The sequence below is a fragment of the Eurytemora carolleeae genome, unplaced genomic scaffold (assembly GCF_000591075.1).
Source record: "Eurytemora carolleeae unplaced genomic scaffold, Eaff_2.0 scaffold1026, whole genome shotgun sequence".
Classification (NCBI taxonomy): domain Eukaryota; kingdom Metazoa; phylum Arthropoda; class Copepoda; order Calanoida; family Temoridae; genus Eurytemora; species Eurytemora carolleeae.
Window position 1 is genome coordinate 42,199 of NW_019402175.1, and position 12,004 is coordinate 54,202.

Below are 12,004 nucleotides of genomic sequence, written 5' to 3' on the forward strand. Positions count from 1 at the left end.
TCGATAAATGGTCTCCATTGGTCTCCAATATCTTTATTGGTCTCCGTTGGTCTCCATATAATGTTTACGAAAATTTTGTCTACAAACTACTTTAATAAAATTAAAAAATTATAAATAAAAAATTCCAATAAATGGTCTCAATTGGTCTCCAATATCTTCATTGGTCTCCATAAAAATTTTTGACAAAAAATTGTTACAACCCACTCTAATTAAAATAAAATATCCCAATAAATGGTCTCCTAGGTCTCCAAAATCTTTATTGGACAAATGGTCTCCATTGGTCTCCAAAATGGTCTCCGTTGGTCTCCATAGAAAAATTTTACAGAAAATAAACTCAATAAAAAATTAAACCCCGCTAAATAGTCTCCATATAAATTTAACAAAGTAAAATAAGACCCATTTTCTCGAAAAAATAAATTACGGCTATCGCTCGGTCAAAATAATATCCAAATATCTATATAACTTATCCGCCGCTCGGTTTTCTAAAGACTGAACGATACTATACAGTATTCATACGTTTCAACACCGGTTTTCTTCACTACGTGCAATATTGGTAAACTGAACTGGCTGGCTGGTGCCGGTGGTATTGTTGATCAGGCTTTCTCGAATATCATTGAAATACGGGGTGTGGGGGGGGGGCCGGTGAAAAAAAGGGAAAGAGAAAATTAATTTTATTTTATTCAAATGACTCATTAAGCCAGATTTGCAATGAATTTTATTTAATTGTTTTAGATGACTCATGAAGCATATCTCTTATCCGTACACTAAGTTTATATCAGTATATATTGCATTAAATTTATTTACTGTTACACTTCTATCACACATATACGGGGTGCTATGGAAACGACTCAACACGGAAACGGACCCAAAAGTGAGTTTGGGGGTCCGTTTCCTTCTTTTTTCAAGAATTATCGGAAATCCCTCAAAAACTAAAAAGTGAAGAAGGATTTCCGAATATTTTGGGTCGGTTTCCGCTATATTTACATTTGATTCGTTTCCCGTTTTTTTTGGGTCCGTTTCCGATTTTCAGAAAAAGTTGTAAATTCTCAGTTTTTTTTTATCGGTTTCCTCTTTTTTTGGGTCCGTTTCCTCTTTTTTTGGGTCCGTTTCCTCTTTTTTTTTGGGTTCGTTTCCGATTTTCAGAAAAAGTTGTAAATTCTCAGTTTGTTAAGATCGGTTTCCTCTTTTTTTGGGTCCGTTTCCTCTTTTTTTGGGTCCGTTTCCGGTTTTCAAAAAAAGTTTCAAATTCTCAGTTTGTTGATCGGTTTCCTCTTTTTTTGGGTCCGTTTCCTGTTTTCAAAAAAAGTTTCAAATTCTCAGTTTGTTGATAGGTTTCCTCTTTTTTGGGCCTGTTTCCTCATTTTTTGGGTAATTTTCAGGATGTATATCAAATTATTGGTTTTAGTTGGGTTTGATTTGCATTTTCCACTCATTTCTGGCATTTCCAAACTCCACCTAGTAATGGCTTCATTTCCTAACTTTCAGCTTTCACTTTGTTTTATATTCTTCATTATAGTCATTCATTTTACATTAACTACAAAAATCTGTTAAAAAACTGAATTTATTTTAAGTAAAATAAAAAATAGTTTTACTCTAAGTGGAAAAGGATGTTACTTTTTTAAATCTTTAGAAATGCTACTCTGTAAAACTTTGAAAAAATATTGTCTTTGTTTATATTCTAATTTCCAGAGGCGCAACTAGCAATTTTTTTTAATGGGGGGCTTGCCCCCCATTTAAAAAAATGTTCAAGATAAAAGTGCTTTTTTAAGGATTTGACGTCGAAAAAAAGGAATTTATCAGTTGTTGCATGCAGATTTGGTGTTTAATTCAAAACTTTTTTTTTTCTTGTGTTTTTTAAAAATTTATACTTTCAACAACTGTAAAATTAACGATATGAGTCATTCAATTCTTTTCATGTGTGCGCTGAGCGCCAAAGAAAATTTGTTAAGTACCTTGTTTAATTGCAGATATAACTACAAGAAATAATCATTTATATATTCTGAAAAAAACACATCAAAATACATATATGATTTTAATCATCTACATTGAAAAAGGACAGATAATTTTACGTTTTCTCCTGAAGTTATTGAATTTATGATTGATCATTCTATCCAACATTTATAATCTTATTTCATTTTCGATTTTATATAAGTTATATCAAAAAACAGTTATCAAATATGATTATCAGTTAGAAGTTTGCCACGCTCAGTCTCAGAATGTTCTCTAGATTTTGCCACAAATCCAATTATTCTAATCCCTAAATCTTTGCACCCAGTGGTGTAAACCTTTGATATTTCAAACTTAGAATATTTACCAAAATAATTCCAAGTTTGAATACAGTTTGGAACTTTTTAAAAACAAATTTTAGGGGGGGAAGGTAATTACCCCCAGGATTCTAGGGTGGGGGGTAACTACCCCCAGGATTCTAAGGGGGGGTAACTACCCCCAGGATTGTAGGGGGGGGGGGGTAAATAACCCCAATAACCCCCCTTATTTAAGCCACTGCCGGGTAACTTCTTGTAATTGGATGAAATGTTCTTGAAGGATTTTCAGCATTTTTTCTTTTTTACTTTTGATACAACTTTTTATCTTAAACAAAATGTGTTCTGCATTATTTTGTTTAATCACATTGGGTTAAAAAAAAGAAAAGACCAAAATGTTAATCGGTAAAACAAAAAAAGCTCACACAACTCAAGGATGATCATTCTGAGAACAGAAAAGAAGAAAAGATGAGAAAAAAGAGCAGAAAAAATTGAAGAGTACAGAAGAAAAGGAAAGAAAAATGAGAATAGAAGAAAAGAAAGGAGCAGAAAAGAAAATAGAAGAGTAAGAAGTAAAAATAGATTATGTTTTATTGATAAAACAGACAAACAAACAGACACACACAAGTAAAAAAAGATCTCACAAATGTTTCTATTAAATGAATAATAAAAACCTGTCAAATTTTTATTTATTAAACATTACTTTTGACATAAAGTATACCACACGATATCAAATCTAAACACAAAGCAAATAAAAATAATTTATACAGATGCAAATTTTATTTTTTATCATTATATACACAAGGAAATTTAACAGGTCCAGATTTTCGAGCTTTATAATTCCACAGAACAGAATTCTGATTTTAAACCTTTACTGTTTCACTGGTGTTCTAGTTGAGATATGGATCAATGTACTGGATTAAAGGGAGCGACCGGATATGTAAGATAGTCAAACTGAGTATGCATTGTTGTGGAAATCTTCTTTCAGATTCATTTTTTTTTGTATCCTGTTCCTAATCAATTAATTAGCTGATTGTAGATATTTTTACATTTTATGTCGTTGTTAGTTAATAAAGGCCTATTTATGAAGTACAAACGCAGTACGATTCAATTAGGTCTACAAGCTAAAAATGTAAACAAAGCAGAGAAAAATCATAACAACAGATAGTACTGCAAAGTGTTTAATCTCAAAACCAGTTAAATGTTGACAACAAAGAGAAAGCAAAGAGGAGATGATAAAAGAATTGCCCCCAAAAAACGGGAAATTCCTCTAAAAATTGGATTTGAGGGATTTCCGATAATTTTTGAAAAAACAGGAAACGCCTCAAAAAATTCATTTTGGGGAGGTTTCCGGTTTTTTGGGTCCGATTCCGTGTTGAGGCGTTTCCATAGCACCCTTGCTATCACACATATACGGTGATACACGGTATGACACATACGGTGATACACCGTATGACACATACGGTGATACATACACCCTATGACACATACTCTGATACACCGCGGACTGAAATGAATAGTGAATCACTAATTAGAGATAATATTAATGTTCTATAGATTTATTTATTTAAACCCCCCCCCGTTCGGACCAACTAATTTTTGGTAAAAAATTATTATTTTGAGATATTTTTAACCTGTAGATTTAAATATAGCAATGGGCAATTGCTAGCAATTCGTTTTACAGAAACTATTAATACTTTGGACTTTTAAAAGATTTACGATTTGAAATTGTGTGCAAAAGTTTACTATTGTCAAACATGCAAATTTGTTATCCTAAGTGAAAACATAATGCAAAAACTTACTAAACACGATCGTTTAAAAAACCCAAAGACTATCGTTTTTGCCTTAAATTTTCTTCGAGGGTGTACACCCTGTCACACACTCACTGACAAGTGACAACACAAAAATTGACATTTACACATTTTAAAATTTCAAAAATACTTTTTCTCCCAAGAGACGAGGCTGATTTAAGCATTAGTTTTGTTATTTGTTAAAGCATATTAAAGTATCTGCTGGAAAACTTAAGTTACAGTAAACTTTTAGGTTAGTCTCTGTGCAGAAAAAGGGGGAGGGGTTAAAATATATTTTTGACCTCCAGACCCCCCCCCCTTGGATCCGCGCCTGAGCTAAGAGCTTTATTATACAGATATAATTTTATATATATATATATATGTTAAATATAATATAATGTATTTGTTTCTTTTATTTCTGTGATATATTTTAACAACTTTATCATAAGCTTAGGACTGAATTATAGTTTATGCATAGTATATTTCCCTAAAATAAGGACATTAAGCAGATTCATTTGTACTTTTCTTCCCGCATTATATATTGTTAAGTCTCTACAATAATGTCAAGATACAATGTCATGTCTTCAAATCCTTCCACAAGGAATTCCATCTTATGGTTAAATGATAATAAGAACCTGCCAGTAAAGAAGGAATTATGTTCAGGGTTTGCCAATAAACATGAAACCTATAGATATAACGACATGGTGAATTAATTTATATTCTATATAATTAATTTATATTCTATTACATTTAATGCTAATGATGTCAACGGAAAGATAATATGACGTAAGAAAAGTTTTTAAAATAAAAAGAAATTGAAAAATCCGAAATTCAATAATGTCTGATAAAAAAGGTTTACATTTTTGGTTGTTTAACTTTGGTTGTACTAGAAAGAAACTATAACAATAATGAATAATGTTATTTAAATATGAAATTATATATCGGCAAACATGAAACAAATTAAATAAGCAAGAAATTAAAGACCCGAGGTCACTAACACGTTTATAAAGCTTTACTGTCTTGCGAGGAACGTTTTAAGCCCTATAATGTAGTGCACGATATACATGTAAATATATATAATATACTGTATAGTTTATATCTAGAATCGCACTCCATGTATACGTTAAAGGGACTGTAAAGGAAAAATGAAAGGGGGGTATAGGCTGAAAGCTAATCACTTTAGCTCTTGATCGAGAACCATGAAAATTATATATGATGTTCCTGTCTCGAGGAATTGATATAAAACTGTGTCAAATTTATACGAAAATTAATATATATACAATTTTGTATAAAAGTAGTGGGTTTAAACTGATCATATTCAGCAAATATGCAACCAATCTCAAAACGAAGATATCCCAGACCCAGAGAAAGCTAATTGTAATTTTATAATTTTATTTTTACTTTTAGTAGATTTAATTCAAAATATTATTTATACGCATTTATCAAAGAGAACAGAATATATATTAGAGTGGAATTTACTAGATAAGGTGTAAACCGGCCATTTTGTTGTACTGTTTCTATACTTCACATATTTGTGCTAAATAACCTTTTGGGCCCTGGAACATCATTTTATAGAAAATCTAAAATTAATATTTAAAGAAAACCAAATTATGAAATAGGCTGGTTTCATAATAGACCAATGATCAATTCAAATAGACTGTATGCCTTTCACTTTACAAACGATGATTTTCCGTTCTAGCTTTAAATCAAATGATGTTTTTTATTCAGCTAATTCATTTATTTAACAGCTTTAAAAAATTCGAAATTGAATTGGATAGTCTAGGGAACATACTGTATTAATGTACTCTACTGCACATAATTTGTGAACATTTACATGATTTGTACAGTTTGAACTCCCTTTCAGGCTGAAAGGGACTGAAAAAAATTCATACCGAGAGATTCTTTAAATTCCCCTCTAATATATATTCTATTCTCTTTGGCATTTATACGTCAGTATTGCTTGACCAGAAATTCCACTACTGGCAGTGCAGTATAGTGGTCATGTGATACAGCAGGAGACATGTGACCAGTGTACTGCACTGCCATTGGTGGTAGTTCTGGTGACGTGATTTAAGTTTCAGATTTTCAAAATTTTACACATATGAATTTAGTATAAATCTGATATAGTTTTATATCAATTTCTAGAAACAGGAACATCAGATGTAATTTTCATATGGGTCGCGATCAAGAGCTAAAGTGATTAGCTTTCAGCTTATACCCCCTTTCATTTTTCCTTTACAGTCCATTTAAAAAAGAAAAATTCGATTTATAAATCAGTAATCCCATGTTAAATGGAACTCCCTGGAAAAATCCTTTGAGGATTAATCTAACTGGTGATCCTATTTGAGGAATAGGATCATACCTCATGATACGATCGAAAGTATAAAACTCGGGATTTGAATCTCTTCAAACCAATACAGATTCTTCATTCATCAAGAGCAGGTCTACTTACACCGTACACGGCTAAATATACAGTAGACCCATTAAACTATGAAATAAGAAGACGACATTTCATCAATCTATATAAAGCAAATAGTTTTAAATCAGTACCTTAAAAATCAGCTTATCAAGTGTCTGTGTTAGGGCTGGGCACGTTCCAACTTTTTTGAAATCGTTCCGTTCCGTTCTAGAACAAGGGTCTTCAGCTAAATCGTTCCGTTCCTGTTCCTCTTTTTTATCGGGATGGGGTTTAAAGTGGGGGGAGGGGAGGTGATTAATATCCCACAATTTAATTCTATGTCTCGAGTTTAACTTTCAAAGTTACAAGGTATCCCACGAAACATGACCGTTGGGGAATAGTTTTAAATGTCTACTTCCAAAATTTGTTAAGTTGTTTGATACCAAAGAGAATAATAAAAAATATTATGCGGCAGTCATATCATATTAAAATTGATTTCAAAGTAAAATATGTTTGAGTAAATTTGTTCTTGCATACTTATGAAAAATATATATTTCCGGCAATTTTTTTTGAAAGCTCATAAGACGTACGATAAAAAAACGGTTTGTTATTTTTTATCCATTACGGGAAATCGAAGACGAGTTTTTCTGGGAAACCCTGTCTCTCAAGACCTAATTTTTGCCTCAACTTTCCCTGAATTAATTAAATTGTGGCCTTTTTAAATCCTAAAGTTGGTAACACTTTCTGATTGTAACTTTATAGTTATATTCATACAAAAATGTTCCACTCAATTAAACATTTGTTTAAAAATCCGATGTAAGAAGAAGACATTCTGTTTACTCATATACAATTCATGTGAATACATTAATTCTTTGTTTTTAACCCAATTTGTACTTCTTCAAAATTTGAACAATTTGAAAACAAATTTTTAAAAATTTCAACGTACGTGTTTTTTATCAAATATAATTCCATTAATTTCTAATAACAAAAAATTCAAATCTTATATTTAGATGGTGGGTGGATTTTATTTAGCTATTGCCTGTATAATCAGTGCTACTGCAGCAGTTAAAGAGTATCCATATGAAACAGTAAGTATTCTGATATTTAGCTAGTATTCTGGTATCTAGCTAGTATTCTGGTATATAGCTAGTATTCTGGTATCTAGCTAGTATTCTGGTATCTAGCTAGTATTTTGATATATAGCTAGTATTCTGGTATATAGCTAGTATTCTGATATCTAGCTAGTATTCTGGTATATAGCTAGTATTCTGGTATATAGCTAGTATTCTGGTATATACTGGGTGTCCCACGAAACATGACAGTATGCAAGACGACTTGAATGTCGTCTTTATTTTTGATATAATTTGCTGCGTTTATTTGTCAACCTAATTTTAGAAGTAAATTACAAGAGATAATAATCACAAAATTCCCCTAGTCCTACCATTTCCAAAATGTGGTCTGCCTTTTTTGTGCTTTCAATATTGCCCGAGATATGAAGAATTTCGTTCAGATTTCGACAATTTTGCTTTTATCTAACAAAATAGAAATCTGAACCAAACTCTTTATATCTCCGGTAATATTGAAAGCACAAAAAACGCAGACCACTTTTTGGAAATGCCAGGGCTAGGAGAATTATGTGAAAATTGTTTCAAGAATCATACATGTTAAAGTAGATAGAAGAATAAATGTCAAAAATAAATTCAAATATCAAAGACGACTTTCAAATCGTCTTGCTATTGTCATGTTTCGTGGGACACCCTGTAGCTACTTTTGTTCATCCAGTTGCAATTCACACAATCTTGAATGATTAAAAACGGATAAATAAGGTCGTTTTTATACCAATAAGGCGACTGTTTAATTTAAAATATTTAAGGATGAAAGTGAAAATATGGGTTTGTATGATGCTTTGAATATGCTGACCGACCTTCAGTCCCTCATCGAGACTGAACTTGATAAGAAGAGTGGTGGATATCAGATCAAGAAGAACACTGAGGATTATGAGGATGATGAAGGTAAGATCTGCTGAATTTCATACAGATTAAAGGGACCAGAGACAGATTAAAGGGATTGGAGACAGATTAAAGGGACTGGAGACAGATTAAAGGGACTGGAGACAGAATTTCAAGTGATCCATTTAAACCCTATAAACCTGTATCTGAGCAACTCTGCATGAAGGGAGATAATGTCGTTTTTTTTATCTTGAAAATGGTACAACTCTGTCAATATCCTTCAAAGTCTCTACTGCATATGTCTTAAAGTCAAGAGAAATTTCAAAATGAAGAGCCATTTGACATTACGATGCCTGTACCTTTATTGTTTGCTCACATTGGTTCAAATTTATAGAAAGTACTTCCTTGAGAGATTTGTTGTTGTATTTTTAGAACTATTGGAAGACCAGGACCGTGCTAGACATCAATATGGAAATAGGCAGCCGATTACCATGAAGAGGGCCAGTTTAGGTAAAAAAATCAGCTCAATCAAATTTCTGAAATTATAGTTAAAGAATTATTTTATTTAAAAAAGATTCCGCTTGCTCTTGCAATCCCAGAACCTCACGAGACAACAAGGTGAAAATATTCTTTTTAAAAAGATTCCAGGTTTAAGAATAGGAATAGACAGATTTGGTCTTTTTAATAGGATTCCAGGTTTAAGAATAGGAATAGACAGATTTGGTCTTTTTAATAGGATTCCAGGTTTAAGAATAGGAATAGACAGATTTGGTCTTTTTAATAACATACAAAGAAAAAATATTCTTTTTTATGGAAATTTAATTGATTGATGAGATTTTCCCCGATGTTGCTATATTTAAAACTAGCTCAACTGCCAAACGTTAAAAACAATGAGATTTTTTTTAGTCTTTGTCACTCCCGGGGTACCCATGGGCCCCATCAAAAATGTTCAGCTATTTTGATCAAGCCATTTGACCAGCTATAGCTTAGATTTTATTATAGTTTAGATTATTAGATATTCATCAAGAAAATGGTAAAGGACACAGAATTTCCTGTGGAAACTTTGGCCAAAGGTCTATCAACCCTCATGCATTTAAATGTTCACGTCTATGATTGTTCTGCGGATTATTACTGAGATTTTATTGAGAAAATTAACGAAAAAAATAAAAAAATTTAGTTCTGTTGAATATTGGGGTTCCCTGTGCATTCTCTTTGTTTCCTAAAACACTAACTAAATCATTATTAATCAGTAATTTATTCAAATCACAGCAGAAATAAAAAAGCATACATTTTCAATATTACCAAAAAATGAGATATTTTATAAAACTTTCAGCGGGCGGGCGGCCTTCATCTTATGTTAGAAAGAAGAGATGCAGTCAAAAATTGTCGAATTGGCCTTTTCAATATATTATTTCAAAATAAAATATTTAGCCAAATATCATGAAGCTCCTTGGGAAGCAGTTTCAAGAGCGTCTTAGCAAGCTGAGGGAGAAAGAAGAGTCTCCTAGCTTCTACAATAATATGCTTTTCAGGTTAATTCATAACAATCAAACCTAATTAAAGGGACTGTAAGCGTAATTTCAAGTGACCCTCCATGCAAAGAGGCAAAAGCCAGATATCTAAACGCTTGTACGTAGTCATGCTGAAAATGCCGGTGGGCGCTGCGCCGCGCTGTATTGAGTTGAGACTGTACAGTGTACATACTACGTAACAGCACATTTTAGCTGACTGCAAGCGTGTAGGTAGCTTTACACACACATTTCTTTGTACACGACGAACACACACAGGTTTTAAGGATATCGTTGCTAATATCAAGCATTCCCCTATTTGAATGTAGGGTTACTTGAAATGACGCCAAAGTCCCTTAAAATACTTTGAAATGACGCCAAAGTCCCTTAAAATACCTTGAAATGACGCCAAAGTCCCTTAAAATACCTTGAAATGACGCCAAAGTCCCTTAAAATACCTTGAAATGACGCCAAAGTTCCTTAAAATACCTTGAAATGACGCCAAAGCCCCTTAAAATACCTTGAAACGACGCCAAAGTCCCTTAAAATACCTTGCTTTTACAAATAATAATTAAAGGAACTGTCATCGTAACTTCAAGCAACCCCCTCGGCCCTCCATATATTAAAGGCCATACCCGATACAAAACGGCACACTTTTAAATGTTATCTGATCAATAGTGTGCATTTCCTATCTTGAAAAGTGTTTAATTCTCATAATTTCCCGCAGGCTGCATTATTGTTGTTGTAAAAAATCCGCAAGACACTTTAAATAGAAGCTAATTGATAGAAAAAAATCGAATTTTCTTGATCAGAAAAGGGTACTGTTATAAATGAGATATTCTCTGTAAAACCGAAAAATATAAATTTAATGGTTGAAAATGGGTTCAAAAACTAAGACTTACTGGAATGGAATTCTAGCCAGAATCTATCATATATCGTGAGACGTAGCTAAAGTAACTGATTACTCGCCGCAAACGCTCTACATCGTTAAATTCTGATGTAGTAAACCTTAATATATTAAACTTTAAATTCTGCAATACATCAAATAGTCAATGACTTATAGCAGCAAGTTTTGGAAAATTTGCGTTTGAGGCAAATTATCAGTTTATGTTCAGAACTTTTAATTCAATTTACTGTTTCAGACCATCCTCGGCTAAAACTGAGCATTTGATCAACTCAGTCGGGAAGTGATTCAAAAACAAAAGGCAGAGCTTAGCATTTCAAAAAAAGCTTCCATTTGTTTATTATCATACATTATGCCAAGACAAGGCCTACGGTCAATATCCAGATTTTTAACTTCTATGGAAATGAGTGCACCTCTCTCTTGCAAAATCAATAAACATTTCAAATTTTTTATCAAGCATTTTATTAAAAAAAAATGGATATTTTTTTTCCAAATATAATCTGAGCTCTGAAATTTTGACAGATATGTAACCCTGCTTACTGACAAAAAATAGTTCCTTTTCTGTTTCTCCTGTTTCCAACATATTTGATACTAGCTGCACCCTCTGTTTCTCCTGTTTCCAATATATTTGATACTAGCTGCACCTGTTTGTATAGTTATAAAAACAATATAATAAGATATTATTCTGCAATCAAAAGAACAGATTCTGTTTCATTTATTTATTCTTTTCAGAAGCAAACTGAAAAAAATATGTTACAGCAAAGAAATTGAGTATTTGACACACACTCTGATGCACTAACTCTATATCTTTGAAATGTCGTCGACCTGAGATATTTCAATCTTTCTACTCTGATGGATCAAAAAATTTAAGTTTGTAGCATCGAAGATTTATATCATTAGGTTGGGAAGATGAAAGGAATTATGAAATTTGAGTTTGTAGCAAAGAATCACTTCCTGTCGGTTCATATTAAGAACTGAGCTGACATCTGGTCAGAAATACAGAGTTAACCACAAAAGATGAAACATCTTCTTCAGAGGCGTATTCAGGGGGGGGGGCATGGGGGCTAAGCCCTCCCTGGACCAGTGTAATCTATTGATTTCAAAGGGTTTTCAGGCCCCAACGGATACTGAGCCCCACTGGAAAGATAAAAAAAAATTTAAGCCCCCCCGGACAAATTCCTGAATACGCCCCTG

General features: G+C 32.5%; 1 protein-coding gene across 2 annotated transcripts; it reads left to right on the forward strand.

Moving 5' to 3' along the window:
* The first annotated feature begins 4,446 nt into the window (after window positions 1–4,446).
* On the forward strand, window positions 4,447–11,510 carry LOC111718113 (uncharacterized). 2 transcript variants are annotated; one of them, XM_023493618.1, is made up of 8 exons: window positions 4,447–4,755; window positions 7,460–7,537; window positions 8,323–8,461; window positions 8,831–8,908; window positions 8,973–9,016; window positions 9,830–9,930; window positions 11,049–11,111; window positions 11,333–11,510. In XM_023493618.1, the coding sequence occupies exons 1-7, from the start codon at window positions 4,612–4,614 to the stop codon at window positions 11,095–11,097; spliced, it is 633 nt and encodes a 210-aa protein (XP_023349386.1). In that variant the 5' UTR covers window positions 4,447–4,611; the 3' UTR covers window positions 11,098–11,111; window positions 11,333–11,510. The 2 variants fall into 2 exon arrangements, with proteins under 2 accessions (XP_023349386.1, XP_023349387.1); XM_023493619.1 differs by lacking the exon at window positions 4,447–4,755 and adding an exon at window positions 6,236–6,493.
* The last annotated feature ends 494 nt before the right edge of the window (window positions 11,511–12,004 follow it).

Coding starts and splice junctions, on each gene's coding strand:
- LOC111718113 (XM_023493618.1), top strand. CDS start 4,612: ATGTCAAGATACAATGTCATGTCTTCAAATCCTTCCACAAGGAATTCC. Junction 7,538..8,322: donor AAGAGTATCCATATGAAACA/GTAAGTATTCTG, acceptor AAAATATTTAAG/GATGAAAGTGAAAATATGGG. Junction 8,909..8,972: donor CATGAAGAGGGCCAGTTTAG/GTAAAAAAATCA, acceptor TATTTAAAAAAG/ATTCCGCTTGCTCTTGCAAT.